This window comes from Dipodomys merriami, unplaced genomic scaffold, assembly GCF_024711535.1.
Source record: "Dipodomys merriami isolate MVZ:Mamm:240054 unplaced genomic scaffold, mDipMer1.0.p SCAF_21, whole genome shotgun sequence".
Taxonomy (NCBI): Eukaryota; Metazoa; Chordata; class Mammalia; order Rodentia; family Heteromyidae; genus Dipodomys; species Dipodomys merriami.
In genome coordinates, this window is record NW_027203493.1 from 28,666,344 (window position 1) to 28,683,042 (window position 16,699).

The 16,699-nt window shown below is 40.5% G+C and overlaps 1 protein-coding gene across 3 annotated transcripts in view; it reads right to left on the reverse strand.

Annotated features, from left to right (window-relative positions):
* Positions 1–1,684: 1,684 nt before the first annotated feature.
* Gtf2h1 (general transcription factor IIH subunit 1) overlaps positions 1,685–16,699 on the reverse strand; it is a 38,632-nt gene continuing 23,617 nt past the window's right edge. For 2 of the 3 annotated variants that reach the window (XM_070032766.1, XM_070032767.1), the window contains 8 exons: positions 15,525–15,652; positions 15,324–15,411; positions 12,292–12,380; positions 11,926–12,043; positions 9,142–9,232; positions 8,779–8,894; positions 5,752–5,844; positions 1,685–2,119 (listed from right to left, as the gene is read on the reverse strand). In XM_070032766.1, coding sequence (XP_069888867.1) covers positions 2,033–2,119; positions 5,752–5,844; positions 8,779–8,894; positions 9,142–9,232; positions 11,926–12,043; positions 12,292–12,380; positions 15,324–15,411; positions 15,525–15,652 — 810 coding nt within the window. In that variant the 3' untranslated portion in view covers positions 1,685–2,032. The remainder of the gene's footprint in view (positions 2,120–5,751; positions 5,845–8,778; positions 8,895–9,141; positions 9,233–11,925; positions 12,044–12,291; positions 12,381–15,323; positions 15,412–15,524; positions 15,653–16,699) is intronic. The other variant, XR_011373995.1, reaches the window with a different exon arrangement.

Here is a 16,699-nt window from a genome sequence, read left to right on the forward strand (position 1 = left end):
AGACTAATTGTGATAGTAACATTTGAAAAGCACTTTTGTAAATCTGTAAAGTGATATGTACTTTCTTTTACCATTTCATGGTCTGAAAAAGTTTTGACATACCGTACCTATTATATTAAGAGTAACCAGTTTATTATATGGCTTGAAAAAAAGAACGGGCAGGGCTGGGAAGTGCTTAGTGGTAAGAGTGCTTGTTTAGCATGCACAAAGCCCTGGTTTTGATTGCTCAGTACCACATAAACAGAAAAAAAGTCCAAAGTGGTGCTGTGGTTCAAGTGATAGAGTGCTAGCCTTGAGCAAAAGAAGCTCAGGGCAGTGCCCAAGCCCTGAGTTCAAGTTCCAGGACTGGCAAAAAAAAAAAAAAAAAAGTCGGGCATTAGTGGCTCACGCCTGTAATCCTAGCTACATAGGAGGCTGAGACCTGAGGATTGCTGTTCAAAGTCAGCCCAGGCAGGAAAGTCTGTGAGAAAACTGGAAGTAGTGCTATAGCTCAAGTGGTAGAGCGCTTGCCTTGAGCTGAAATGCTCAGGGACAACACCTAGGCCCAAGGTTTAAGCCCCAAGACTAACAACAACAACAAAAAGAAACAAAGAAAAAAAAGGAGCAGTCCTCTAGCAACACACCTATGTGCCACACATTAGAAACCATAGGTTATGTTCTAGTTTTTAAAAAACCCTGTAAGAAGCCTTACCTTAAAAAACACCTAAAATTGGGCTGGGAAGGTGGCTCAGTGGTAGAGCGCTTGCCTTGTATGCATGAGGCCCTGGGTTCGATTCCTTAGCACCACATAAGCAAAAAGAAAAAAGCCAGAAGGGGTGCTGTGGCTCAAGTGGTAGAGTGCTAGCCTTGAGCTGAAGAGCTGAGGGACAGCGCCCAGGCCCAGAGTTCAGGCCCCATGATTGGACCCCCTCCCCCCCCCAAAAAAAAAGAAAAAAGAAAAAAAAAAACCACCTAAAATCTCAGATAAACAGTGAGTGAGTCCTATTAGGAACAAATATGGCACAGATCTCTGAAATAAGAACATTTCTTCTTCTTTCTTCTTCTTGCATCTAGGCTTTCCAGTCACTATGCAATGACTATCGATCTGCCAAGGACAGTAACAATCAGATACTGGAGAAAAGTCGGTATGAGAAACATCTTTTATTTCTTCTAGAGGTGAAAATAAGTAAGATTTTTATATTTCTCACTCGTAAGATTTTTAAACTCTTAAAAATGCAACTTCCTCTTCTCAAAGCACATGCCATCTTTTAAAAAATCTTAGCAATATACATTTGCACTTAAACATGCAGCGCCATTGTCTTCTGACAAAATTCTGCATTAAAACCCCACACACGACTTTCTGTAAATATGATCCCCCTTTACTTAGGGACTCCAAACCACACTCAGTGCAATATTTATTCTTATTTCCTTAGGAAACACAGGACCAATGATGTCTTCTGACTACAACTGTTTCCTGATGGTTGAACAACAGTTTCCCTCGCTTTATTTTAAAGTACTCTCCTTAACTTGCTGATATAAGGTACAACTAGAATTCAGTAAAACTTGAGGGTCCAAGTGGAGGATGGAGGAGAAATACTTAAGGTCTACCCTGTGCCATAAACTTAAGAAAAAAAAATTTACAAAAACAAAACAAAACAAAAAAACCTCAGATTTTTATCAATGCACTCTTTAAGTTTTTAAAAAAAAATTTCTCAAAGCAGCTTAATATCAATCAAAAGCAGTTCCTGAGTAACTGCAGTAAACAGTCTTTATATACATATATATGCACACACATATATATGTAATACATATTCAAATATATTTGCAACTTAGCTCATTTGGTTCTGCCTTAATTTACCTCCCCCCAGCATTTAGTTGAGTCAAGGTCCCTTCCTTCCCTTCAGTTCCCAATGTGCAAGTACAATAGCATATGCTCTGGGAGTTGGCATGCTGCAGATATTTCTCCTTTATGGGCATCTGCATGTCTGTCAGGCCAGGTCTCCAGAGTCACTGCAGGTCACAGTTTTCTCAATTTCATTAAACCATGAACACCTCACGTCTTCTTCATAAGGCGCCGTGACTGCCATGAATGAAGCTTGTTGTAGGCTGTCTGGAGCATTTCTTCTATGTGACTTACCAACTGAAAGACATGGAAGGACACGTAACAAATAGGAAAGGGCAGGAGATACCTGTTTCTAACCCAAACCTGGCACATGCTCTCTACTTCCCCAGCCCACGAGCACTTCCTCAATGAGGTGATGGGCAAGCCCTTTAAAAAATGCAAACACATTTTGTATGGAAAGGAGAAATGCTGGGTGTGGTGCAGTGGCTAGAAGCTCACTTGCTCTGTCTGGGTTGTGATGTTGCCTGGTCATTAACCAACAATCAGACAAGAGGTAAATGAGGAAGCTGAACTAAGCTGGTTATTTCTAGATCCACATATTGGATTGCTGGTGAAGGTGGAAGCTTGCATCAACATTGTCTTTAGAATATTTGAAAAATGCCTTACTCTTTGAAGATTTGATCTTTGGCAAACTTAGGGCCTAACACATGCTAAACATGTGGGCCTAACACATGCTAAACATGTACTCTATCAAGCCCCAGCAATCTTGGATTCACAACTCTGTGAAATCTATTTTTTCTCATGTGTGTGTTTCTGAAAGAAAGGACCCAGGGCCCTCTGCATGATAGGAAGGCACTCTGTCACTGAGCTACATCCCAAGTCCTCTTCTATGTTGACTTGTGATTACAATCACCTTTCTTGGGGCTGGGGGTTTAGCCCAGCGGAAGGGCGCCCGCCTGGCGCGCCCAAGGCCCTGGGTTCGGTTCTCAGCCCTGGTTTAAAAAAAAAAAATCACCTTTCTTGCTCATAGCTAGTGCTTTTATCACTTGAGCCACATCTCCAGTACAGATTTTTTGCTGGTTAATTGGAGATGAGAATCTCATGGATTTTTTTTTTAACCTTGGTTGGATTTGAACCCCAATCTTCTTAAATCTAAGCCTCCTGAGGGGGTAGAATTACAGATGTGAGTCACTGGTGCCCAGCTATTTATGTTTAATATTCTTGTCAAGCCGCAACATGTCAAGAATGCTATATAGTTGTATAGATCACAAAAAAACCAAATACTTTCAATGCTTCACAGTGTATGTCATCCCATCTTAGTTTACAACTATAGATTTTTTTTTTTGTTGGTCGTGGGGCCTGAACTCTAGGCCTGGGTGCTGTCCCTCAGCTCTTCAGCTCAAGGCTAGCACTCTACCACTTGCGCCACAGCACCACTTCTGGCCTTTCTGCTTATGTGGTGCTGAGGAATCAAACCCAAGGCCTCATGCATGCAAGGTAAGCACTCTACCACTGAGCCACCTTCCCAGCCCCACAACTATAGATCTTTAAGAGTTCTGACTTCATCATAAATATAACTAAAGTCTTATAAAGTTTGCTTTTAAGTATGTCAATGGCTTTAATCTAATACAGAATTAAAAAGAAAAAAAAAAGCCTTTCCTAACCCTAGAATGTTTGTCTAGAATGTATGAGGTACTGGGTTCAATCCCAGAAATCCCATTCCCTCATTTGACACATCTATTATCATGGTAGGGGGAGGAGATTATGCTATTAAGCTCTGTCTGGAACATTAAAAAAAAATTGCTTGTACTGCTCAGTGGACAGCAGTGGCTTCATATAGTTCTATCAGATGACCAGCACATCCTACTACAAAGCTACACATGGCTTCAGAAAACTTGTCAACACTGTGCTTTATAAACAACTGAGAAGGTATAAGACATGAAATCTAAGCTGGGCACCAGTGGTTCATGTCTATAATCTTAGCTGTTCAGGAGGCTGAGATATGAGAACTACTGTGTAAAGCCAGCCCAGGCAAGAAAATCTGTGACACTCTTTATCTCCAATTAACCACCAAAAAGCCAGAAGTAGAACTGTAGCCCAAGTGACTTGACTTCAAGCCTTAGGATGGGCACCAAAAAAAAAAAAAAAGATATGAAATCTACTGGCTATATCCTTTGTGTGTTGTGGAAACATGCTCCAAGCTTCTTTTCTAAGTAAATCCACTTAGAATGTTTATTGTCCCCCCCCCCAGGATGGGCACCAAAAAAAAAAAAAAAAAGATATGAAATCTACTGGCCATCCTTTGTGTGTTGTGGAAACATGCTCCAAGCTTCTTTTCTAAGTAAATCCACTTAGAATGTTTGTTGTCCCCCCCCCCCCCCCCCACCCGTCATGGGGCCTGAACTCTGGGCCTAGGCACTGTCCCTTAGCTCTTCAGCTCAAAACTAGTGCTCTACCACTTGAGCCACAGCACCACTTCTGGCTTTTTCTGCTTATGTGGTACTGAGGAATTGAACCCAGGGCCTCATGCATACAAGGCAAGCACTCTACCACTGAGCCACCTTCCCAGCCCCTCCACTTGGAATGTTTAAGAAATAAACAAAAAAAAAAATTTTTTTTTGTCAGTTGTAGGGCTTGAACTCAGCGCCTGGGTGCTATCCCTGAGCTATCTTTTTTTCCCTCAAGGTTAGCACTCTATCACTTCAAACCACAGCTCCACTTCTGGCTTTCTGGTTGTTTACTAGAGATAAGTGTCATGGACTTTCCTGTTTGGGCTGGCTTTGAACTGTGATCCTCAGATCTCAGACTCTTAAATAGCTAGGATTATAGGCATGAGCTACCAGTGTCCGGCAAAGCTTTGCTTTAAAACCAATGCTAAAGATGCCGAGAATATGGCTTAGTGGTACAATACTTGCCTAGCATGCATGAAGCCTTGGTTGGGCTCGATTCCTTAGCATCACATGAACAGAAAAAGCCAGAAGTGACACTGTGGCTCACGTGGTAGAATGCTAGCCTTGAGCAAAGCAACTCAGGGACAGTGCACAGGCCCTGAGTTCAAGCCCCAGGACTGGGGTAAAAAAAAACCCTAGACACATAGTGACACCTCTTATTCACCAAATGGCCTGGGCAACTGTCCCTGGGCCTCTCTATGCTCAAGGCTAGCACTCTACCTCTCTTGAGCCACAGCACCACTTCCAGCCTTTTCTGTTTATGTGGTACTAAGGAATTGAACCCAAGCTTCATGTATGCTAGGCAAGCACTCTACCACTAAACCACATTCCCAGCCCAATTTTGCTTTTCTTTACATTGACTGGTTTATGAGTGCTACTTAGTTTTCTTAAATTAGTAATGTAGATTTGTTTTGGAACATTTACGTAAGTGTATCACCTATAAAGCAAAACATAGAGATGGTCAGAAATACGCCGGTGGCTCACGCCTATAATCCTAGCTACTCAGGAGGCTGAGATCTAAGGATCACGGTTCAAAGCCAGCCTGGGCAGGAAAGTCTGTGGACTCATCTCCAATAAACCACTAGAAAACCAGAAGTGGCACTGTGGCTCAAGTGGTAGAGCGCTCACCTTGAGCTTAAGAGCGCAGGGACAGCGTCCAAGCCCAGAGTTCAAGCCCCACGACCAACAAAAAAAAAAAAAAAAAGAAATACTAGTTAGTCATGATCTCTGTAGGTGGGAAGTGTGCAACTATCTGGACAGGAGCATTCAGAACATTTATGAATTATGGTATCCCACTACTTTCACTGATAACTGTTGGATACATATATTTTACATACTTCTGACTGTATGACACATTTTACAATAAAAAAAATAGTAATTCAGCAACAGAAAAAACAAAGTATTCATTTACATAAGAGCAGAGTTAATGTCATTTACATATGAAAAGTAAGAAAATAAGGTAAACATCTGTTGCCTTACATTTGTGCTTAAATACTGTCTCCGAATTTTCTCTTGGAATGGGCATAGCTTTGTAACTTGGAACCGTTCCAAATTACTTTTCATTTTCATTACCTAAAAAAAAAAAAAAATGATGAGAATTAAGACACTGTAGGTAATAAGAAAAAGAAAACCACCTTAGGAAAGTTGCTATACAATTTTTTGTTGTTGTTTTTCGGTTGGTCGTGGGGCTTGAACTCTGGGCCTGGGTACTGTCCCTCAGCTCTTCAGCTCAAGGCTAGTGCTCTACCACTTGAGCCACAACACTACTTCCGGTTTTCTGGTAGGTTATTTCTGGTGGGTTATAGGCAGAAAAAAACACAAGAACATATACTATTTTTAAAAGTTGCACTTGGAAGCTGGGCATCTGTGGCTCATGCCTATAATCCTAGGAACTCAAGAGGCTGAGATCTGAGGACCTGGGTTCAAACCCAGCCTAAGCAAGAAAGGCCTTGACTTATCTCCAATTAACTATCAAAAAGCTGGAAATGGACCTGTAGCTCAAATGGTAGAGCACTACCCTTAGTACAAAAGCTCAGGGATGGTGCTCAGGTCCTGGCATAAAATTAAAAAAAAAAAGAACTGCACTTGGGTTACCTTCACCTAAAGCTGATCTAACTCACTGTTTTAAACAGATGTACAATATTTCAATGTATAAGTGCATCATATCATTAATCCCTTTTTAGTAGATATTATAGGCCATTTCTACTTTTCAACTTCACATCTCTGTAAATTTTTCTTTTTTTTTTTTGTCGGTTATGGGGCTTGAACTCTGGGCCTGAGTGCTGTCTCTCAGCTCTTTAGCTCAAGGTGAGCGCTTTACCACTTGAGCCACAGTGCCACTTCCAGTTTCCTGAGTGGTTTATTGGAGGTAAGAATCTCATGGACTTTCCTGCCTGGGCTGGATTTGAACCTCAATCCTCAGATCTCAGCCTCCTGAGTAGCTGGGATTACAGGCATAAGCCATTGGTGCCCAGCTTTAGGGTAAATTTCTAAATGACAACTTTCTATATCAAAGAATTTAGCATTTTATAAAAGGACTTTTAGTAATGTGGAGCAAAAGCAGACATTTTGAGTTTTTTTCGTTTTTGTTTTTTGCAAATTAATGAGTGGCAAATATGTGAGATTTTTGTTGTTGTTGTGTTTAATTGTAGCTTTAGTTTATTGAGTTTATCAGTGAGAATGAGCCACTTGCATTTTATTTTTTTGAGTACTACTAGGGATTGAACTCAAGGCCTGGTACTGTCCTTTAGCTTGTTTATTCAAGGCTACTACTACTTAAGTCACAGTGCTACTTTTGGCTTTTTGAGTAGTTATGATTATAGGCATGAACCACTGGTGCCCATTAAGTAAAAACAAAAACTAGCACTTGCTATGTAGTTCAGACTATCCTTAAATTTGAGATCCTTCTGAGAGCTCAGAGAATAGGTATGTGCTACTACTGTTGGCAGCAACTTTCATCTTTAATGCGCTGCCCATTAGGTCTTCTGCCTTTCTTAACATTTGAAGCATACTACCAATCCCTTTTTGCTTTATTTTTCAGACAGTCCCATGCTGTTGCTTCTTCTTCTTCTTTTTTTTTTTTGGGTCTGGTTGTGGGGCTTGAACTCTGGGCTTGGGTGCTGTCCCTCAGCTCTTCAGCTCAAGGCTAGCTCTCTACCACTTGAGCCACAGCTTTTTTCTTTTTGCTTATGTGGTGCTGAGGAATCGAACCCAGGGCTTCATGCATGCAAGGCAAGCGCTCTACCACTGAGCCACCTTCCCAGCCCAAGTCCCATGCTTCTTTTCCTTCCCTCCCTCCCTCCTTTCCTTCCTTCTTTTCTTTCTTTTGTTATCAGGAATTGAACCCAGGACCTCAAGCATGCTAAGCACAAGCTTCACAAACAATTTTTTACTTTTTTCTTTTTTTGTGCTGGTCCTGGGGCTCGAACTCAGGGTTTGAGTGCTTTTCTAAAACTTTTTTAAAGTTCAAGGCTAGCGCTCTTTCACTGAGCCACAGTTCCACATCTGGCTTTTTTAGTAGTTAACTGGAGTCTCATGGGCTTTCAGCACAGGCTAGCTTTGAACTGTGATCCTCAGATCTTAGCTTCCTAAGTAGCTAGGATTACAGGGCATGAGCAATCTACACAAGAAAGCTATCATTACTATTAATGGCATAAGTATTTTTTCTACTTGTTACTTGTCCTTTAACTGGCTAAAAGTGTTTGTGTTAAATAGCTAGTACAGGTCTGGGGATGTAGATGAGTAGTAGTAATTGCCCAACATGCATGAGGCTCTGGGTTCACTCTTTAGTTACCCCCCCCCATAATTTTATTTATTAGTGTGAGACTGGGCTTGTTAGAAGTGCCCTACCACCTGAGAAACAGCTCTAAAATAAATGATTTTTATGTTGATACCTGGGCTTGTACTCACAGGCTTGCATACTTCCTTAGCTTTTTTGTTCAATGCTGGTGTTATACCACTTGAGCCACACCCCCATTTCCAGCTTTTTGCTGGATAATTGGAAGTTAAGAATCTTAGGGATTTCTCTGCTGGGGCTGGTTTGAATTGTGGTCCCCAGAGCTCAGTTTTCTGGGCAGTTAGAATTACAGGTGTCTGATTCATATATATATATATATATATATATATATATATATATATATATATATATATATATATATATATATATTTATATGATTTGTTTTGGGTTTCTCTTCTATTATTTATTGTGGTTTGGAAATAGATTTAAGTTGTATTTTCAACAGTTATGGAACAACTCTGGATCTCAGTTTCCTTATCTATGACATGAATTTATAATTAATACTATCTCCATGAAGGTGCTGGAAGGCTTAAATGAAATAGTAGTTCTATTAGTGTCATGGTAAACAGAGTAACATTTTCTAACTTCAAAATAACATCTAAAGGGTTGGGATATAGCTCAGTGGCAAAGTGCTTGCATAGCAAGTGCACCATTCTGGGTTTGATTCCCAGTACCAAAAAAAAAATCTAAGATATTACTTAGGTTCTAACCTTTTCTTCTAGGAATGGTGTATTAACAGGAAAGCAAGACCAGAAATGCCGGAGAAGTTCTCCAACAGCCACATACAAGTGTTTCAATTCAGATTGAATATCATTTGGCACCATCTCTGCAAAAAAAAAAAAAAAAAAAAAAAAAAAGAGGTCCATACGATAAAAGCTATTTTCCATACAGTCTCTAAAAATAACCACTTAAGGTGCCAGTAGAGCTCAGTAGTACAGTGCATGTTTAACATGCATGAGGTCCCAATCCCCCAATTCCAGAATTGCCTCAAAGAAAAAGCAAGGCTTGCTCTTTAGAGTTTATTGACAAAAGGGACAAAAAGATAGAAGTAGAAGGCTGCCCAGAGTGCGTACGGTTTATGGCTTGCTGTGCCCCTCCCTGCATAAGTGCTCCTCCAGGTGACAGTGCTGTGATGGTACTGCTAGCAGCATTACTTGAGAGGACCTGAAAGAAATAAGGCAAAAAAAAAAATTTTCCTCTTTTGTCAGTTGTTACTTAATATTTGAGTTTTATAGTAAAAGGTGCAATAAAGTATTTTTTTTCCTGTATTAATACTTTATAGCAATGACAGTTAACAACTTCCCTGAGATCACAGTCTGGGTAGAAAACTTATATTCCAGTAATAGCTTCCTCCTATTAGTAGTTTTGCTTTCTGAGACTTTAGTCTGTTATATTCAATTATGATATGGAAATATTAAATGAAAAAAGCCCAGAAAAAAAAAAACAATTTATGATGTGATTATCAAGACTGGATATCTTTAGCCCGGGCACCAATGGCTCACACCTATAACTAGCTATAACAATCTGAGGATTGATGGCAGTTGGAAGCCAGGCTGGGCAGGAAAAGTTTGTGAGACTCCTCTCCAATTAACCACCAGAAACCCATTAGTGGTGTTGTGGCTCAAACAGAGTGTTAGCCTTGAGTGAAAAAAGTCAGAGATGGTGCCAAGGCCCTGAGTCAAGCCCCACCACCGACAGAAAAAGAAAAAAGAAAAAAGAACAACAATGTATTATTGAACTCTTAGCTACGTGTGGAAAGGAGTAGTGGAAATTGGCTGAAGATGGGACTGGAAAGGTCAATTTAGTGCCGGGCACCAGTGGCTTACGCCTTTAATCCTAGCTACTCAGGAGGCTGAGTTCTGGGGATCACGGTTCAAAGCCAGCCTGGACAGGAAACTCCGTGAAACTCTTATCTCCAATAAACCACTAGAAAACCTAAGTGGTGGCTCAAGCAGTAGAGTGCTCGCCTTGAGCTGAAGAATGCAGGGAAAGCATCTGGGCCCAGAGTTCAAGCCCCACAACCCACCAAAAAAGGTCAATTTAACATTAACACATATTAATGTTAAAAATGAATGGGATTCACTATGATAGTTCTGTCCATGCCTATTATGTACACCAATTATATTCACCTACCCTCCTTTTTACTGCCTCTATATCTAGTCCTTATTAATCACTTTCCCCCCCATCTCTTCCTCCTTTCCCCTTCCTTTCTACTAATGCCCCCTAGTCTGGGTATGTGACTCTCTTCCTTTTTGGTTTTACCACCTAAGTTGGGGATTAAGGGGGTAAAAGGTATTACTGACAGAAAGCAGCACTCAATCTATTAACTAGCAAGAAAAAAGAGGCAGTATAAAATAAGCTGCAGTGATGAGACTGAATTTTTTTAGATAATGTGCAATAACATTGCCTCAACTAAGCTGTTGGAGTAAAAAATTACTATGATTATTTTATGCTAGCTTTGCAGATGCTCTACCACTTGAGTCACACACAGCTCTAGAAATATTCAAGGAGGAACTGATGGAACTTTCTAACTTAAATGTGAAGGATTAAAAAAAAGAAAAAGTAACAAACACCATTTTATACATTCTGGGTTTGAGGTCATGTAGAATACTCATAGTTATGTCAAAAAGTAACTTGGCAATATGCATGGTTGTCCAACTAAAACCAAGTATATAAGAATAAAATACTACCAAACAGTGGCTGAGAAGGTGGCTCAGTGGTAGAGCGCTTGCCTTGCATGCATGAGGCCCTGGGTTTGATTCCTCAGCACCACATAAGCAAAAGGAAAAAAGCCAGAAGTGGCGCTGTGGCTCAAGTGTTAGAGCGTTAGCCTTAAGCTGAAGAGCTGAGGGAGAGAGCTGAGGGACAGCGCCCAGGCCCAGAGTTCAGGCCCCACGACCAGACTCCCTCCTCCCCCACCCCCAAATACTACCAAACAAAAACTCATTATTTTTATGTTTTCAGATCCTTCTTGACAAACACCCTTTTTTCTACTTTTGGATTTTTTTTTCAAGTGTGTGTGTGTGTGTGTGTATGTGTGTTACTGGAGCTTGATTGAGGACCTGGGCTCTGTCCCCGAGCCTTTTCTCTAGAGACTGGCATTCCACCACTTAGCCACAGGTCTACCCTCTTTTGTGTGTGTGTGTTGTGGTGTGTGTGTGTGTGTGTGGTATGTGTGTGTGTGTGGTGTGTGTGTGTGTGTGTGGTGTGTGTGTGTGTGTTTTACTGGAGCTTGAATTGAGGACCTGGGCTCTGTCCCCGAGCCTTTTCTCTAGAGACTGGCATTCCACCACTTAGCCACAGGTCTACCCGCTGGTTATTTGCACTAAGTGTCAAGATTACCAGCTCTGGCCCCTTGTCTATTTTCTTTTTCTTTTTTTTTGCTGGACCTGGGGCCTGAACTCTGGGCCTGGGTGCTGTCTCTCAGCTTGTCAGCTCAAGGCTAGCGCTCTACCACTTGAGCCACAGCGCCACTTCCAGCTTTTTCTGCTTATGTGGTGCTGAGGAATTGAACCCAGGGCCTCATGCATGCAAGGCAAGCACTCTGCCACTGAGCCACCTTCCCAGCCCCCCTTGTCTATTTTCATAGGCGGTTCCATCTTACTGTTTGCAATAAACTTTTCTTCTACTCAAGTTTTAGAAAAGATAAAGAAAAAGCCTTTTGGGTTTGTCTTCCTGGGCTGTCTCAATCCTCATGTCTTAGACTCCTGAGTAGCTAGGATTACAAGTGTGAGCCAACATTTCCTAACAGAAATGTGTCTTTATACCTAATTAAAATGTTACTTGTATAGTTCATTGTGGATGTTCCTATAGAGGACAATAAGAATTCTGGTCTTTAAATAGAACAAATTACCTACCTGAGTTAATCTGGGTGTATAAGCTTCCATTTCTTGTCTAATACTTTGAAAAGAATTAATAATATCCTGACTTGTTGCATACTGTAGCGACTGGATTGGAGTTGGACCATGATAATACCTAAAGGTAGCACACAAGAAATAATCACAGAGTAAAGGTGCTCAATATTTGTCTTTTAAACACTTTAGTGAGCAATACATTTCTTCTCAAGAAAGAGAAAGATACAACAGTTAAAACTCCTTTAAAGGCAATAAAGAGAACATAAAACTCTAAAATTTATTTTGATGATTTAGGATGCTTTCCTAAGATGCATAATTTTGTTATGAAACTATTCTGCTTCAACTTAATTTATCATTGATCAAACTTACCTATCTGACTTCTTGAGGTTTAGTGCAATTGTTTTAATGGAATTGTTTTTTCCCAAGTCTTCATATTCAATGGACTCTTGTAACTTTGCCTGTAATTGTTAACACAATACTTTTGGTCAGTAACTTTCTCCTATTTAAGTAATAAACACTGTGTAGGACAAAAAAATGTCTTCTTCGGGCTTGGAATGTGGCTTAGTGGTAGAATACTTGCCTAGCATGCATGAAGCCCTGGGTTTGATCCCTTAGTACCACAGAAACAGAAAAAGCCAGAAATGGCACTCTAGCTCAAGTGGTAGAGGGCTAGCCTTCAGCAAAAGCAGCTCAGGGATAGTGCACAGGCCCTGAGTTCAAGCCCCAAGACTGGCAAAAAAAAAAAAAAAAAAAAAAAAAAAAAAAAAAGTTTTCTTACTATGAGCTAGAAATGATGTTTTTATTGGCTGAACCAATTTTCTTACCAATCACTTAAAAATCACTGTATTCCTACATTTTGGTTGTATTAAGAATTACAGAACCTTTAATTTTTATCAATCTCATACATTAAAGTTTGCATTTTAGCCAGTGCTGGGGGCTCATGCCTGTAACCCTAGCTACTTAAGAGGCTGAGATCTGAGGTATCACAGTTCAAAGCCAGCCTGGGGAAATTGCGTGACTTTTTTTTTGGGGGTGGGGGGTGGGGCTTGAACTCTGGGCCTGGGCAATGTCCCTGAGCTCTTCAGCACAAAGTGAGTGCTCTTCCACTTGAGCCACAGTGCCACTTCCTGTTGTTTTTGTGGTTAATTGGAGATAAGTCTCACAGACTGCCCTGCCCTGGCTGACTTCAAACCAAGGTTCTCAGATCTCAGCCTCCTGAGCAGCTAGGGTTATAAGCATGAGCCACTGGCTTTGGTGGTGGTGGTACTTAGATGTGAAGCCAGGGTCTTATTCATGTTAGCCACGTACTCTACTATTGAACTACATCCTCAGGTAATGATTACTTTTTTCTCCCAACTATTACTTTTGAATTACTTATTTTATAAAATTGTTGCAAAGTATACAACACTTAACAACTGAAAGACTGTACAGAAATATTCTGAGGCAGCATTTACTATTGAATACTGTAAAAATCAATATTGGAAAACAAAAATTTCTGATAGTTCACTACCATAAATCAAGGGTATTTAATTTAGGGCACAGTATTGCAAAAAAACACATCACTTTTTAGATTTCTACAATCTCTATAACTTACATATCTTTTATTTATGTATTTTTTATTTTTTTTGTCGGTCGTGGGGCTTGAACTCTGGGCCTGGGCGCTGTCCCTCAGCAATTCAGCTGAAGGTGAGCGCTCTACCACTTGAGCTACAGCGCCACTTCCGGTTTTCTGGTGGTTTATTGGAGATAGGAGTCTCACGGTCTCTCCTGCCCGGGCTGGCTTTGAACCGAGATCCTCAGATCTCAGCCTCCTGAGTAGCTAGGATTACAGGCGTGAGCCACCAGCGCCCGGCCCTATGTATTTTTTAATGCAAGTAATGAGGCTTGAGATTGGGCATGGTCTTTTTTTAGCTTTTTCACTCAAGGCTGGCACTCAGTACTTGAGCCACATCTCCATTTCCACTGTTAGAGTGGCCAATTGTAGATAAGAGTCTCACAGACTTTCTTGTTTGGACTTACTTCAAAGCATGATCCTCAGATCTCAGCTCCTGAGTAGCTGTGATTACAGGTGTGAGCCACTAGAACCCAGGTGTAATTTATATCTTAATCTTACTTAGTTAAAAAATGAAGTATCTCACTGACTTTGTTTTGAAGTATTTCATTGCCTTTGTTCATTTTAAATGTTAATATAAACCCATGGAAACACAATAAAGTAGTGAAATAAATAGTATTCATTTATCCCTTCACAGAAATGCATTACTGAAGCAACTACTACTGAAAGATAACAACCTTTTTTTGAAGGTCTTTTAAAGTTCCTAAACTTCTTTTGCTATAAAGTACCTTTTTTTGTTGTTTATTTTTCTTTTGCTGCTTGTGGGGCTTGAACTCTGGGCCTGGGTACTGTTCCTGAGCTCTTCAGCTCAAGGTGAGCACTCTACCACTTGAGCCACAGCACCACTTCTAGTTTTCTGGTGGTTAATTGGAGATAAGAGTCTCACAGACTTTCCCTGCCCAGACTGGCTTTGAATAGCATTCCTTAGATCTCAGCCTCCTGAGTAGCTAGGATTACAGGCGTGAGCCACTGGTGCCCAGTTCATAAAATATCCTTTGAAAAAAATTAATTCCCACCGCCCCACCCAAGGTCACAGGGCCTGGGCACTATCCCTTTTTTGCTCTTTTGCTCAAGGTTAGAGCTCTACCACTTTGAATCACAGCGCTACTTCCAATTTTCTGGTAGTTAATTGTAGGTAAGTCTCATGGACTTCCTGCTGAGACTAACTTTGAACCGCAACCCTCAGATCTCAGCCTCCAGATTAGGTAGAATTACAATGTGAGCCACTGGCTTAAATTTTAAATTTTGACACAGGGTCTAACCCTGACTGTCATGGAACTTGTGATCCTCCTGTATACTGGGATTATACAGGCATGTACTACCATACCAGTTCCATAAACCCTTTGATGCAATACAGATGCTCCACTACTTTAAATAGTGCCATACACTGATAAAACCAAAACTAAATTGAAAATGCACTTAATCCTTGATAAACCCATCATAAAAACCATTAAATGATGGGAGAGAACAATGGAAGGGGTAACACTGATCAAGATGGAATTGAAACGCCTTTGGACAACTACTTAATAATAATAAAGAATACTTAATAAAGGGGGAGAAGTTTTAGTCATGGTTCAGGTGGCAGTGCAAATGACTAAAGGGAGAGAAAAAAGGGAACCTCTGTCTGTCATTCTTAAAGTCTTTTTTTAGTGCTAAGGCTTAAATGCCAAGCCTAATGCATCTTGGTCAGAAATGCTAAGTCATATGAAATAAGCAACACAAAGTATCTGTAGATACTTTATACCTGGAGAAACCCAAACTCTAACTGGCCCAAATTTTGTGCCCATACCCTTTTTATTGCTGGCTGAAAGGAGTCAGCATCTCCAGAATTTCCATCCATGCGGCTGGGTTCACCATTTTGTTCATTTTGTGCTTGTCTTAAAAACAAAGGGAAAAACATTAATGTTAAAAACTACAAGCAGAACTCACCACAACTCCACTTGGATATTCTGAAAAGCCTAGTGACCAAATCTTTCCATGTATACTTAACTGTTTCCTGAGACCAGCTGCCAGAACCATGGCACTGTGATGGTTAAACCTCTTGATGATTGCAGCATTACTATTCTCCTTTATGGATTTAGAATTGGAAGTAGATGGCACTGAGGAAATGCCATAGCCCTATGGAAACAATTTTGTCGATTAAAATCAAAGTAAGGTTCTGCTTTTTTTTCATCTATTTTGTAAAAAAGACCTGCTTGTTTGAAAAAAAAAAAATCACAGGACTCTTTTTATACCATACTGAGGCTTGAACTCAGAGCCTCATCTTTGCTTGGGCTATTCACTCAAGGCTAGTGCTGGGCAACTTGAACCACACCTCTACTTCCAGCTTTTTGGTAGGGTGGAAATAAGAGTCTCATGGATTTTTCTGCCTCAGCTGACTTCCAATCTTTCTTCTCAAAACAATCTTCAGATTTCTGTCTCCTGAGTAACTAAGATTATAGGTGTGAGCCACCAGAACCCAACACACTTTATTCTCAACAACATTTCTACATATTTACTAGAAAATGTTTAAGAACAAGTGGTATTTTACCCATAATTAGTAATACAAAGTACTTTTAGTACAAAAATATTTTTAAAATTCTGCCCCCTCCCCAATTCTATGCTAGTTGCATGGTCTTATACCTGCTAACAAAATGTTATCACTGAGTTATATGCCTTACCCTTTACACCTTTTTATGTTTGTGTGTGTGTTGGTCCTAGGGCTTATGCCTATGAAATATCTTAGAGACATCAAGCAGGTAATTCGAATGATTTGGAGGTTTGGAGTGAGATGAGGGAAATTTGAGATTCATCATTACATAATTAAGTGTTTATGAAATAATGCATTTGGGAGGCTTGAGATCCTATCCTGTTAACAGTTAAAATAAGTAGAGGTAGGGGATGGGAAGGTGGCTTAGTGGTAGAGTGCTTGCCTTGCATGCATGAGGCCCTTGGTTCGATTTCTCAGCACCACATAAGCAGAAAATGCTGGAAGTGGCACTGTGGCTCAAGTAGTAGAGTGCTACCCTTGAGCTGAAGAGCTGAGCTGAGGGACAGTGCCCAGGCCCAGAGCTCAGGCCCCCATGACCGGCAAAAAAAAAAAAAAAAAAAAAAAAAAGAGGTAGGAACGAGGAAAAATAGAATCAATACTATTTCTATGAAAGGGATTGTTTGTATTAATGGAAT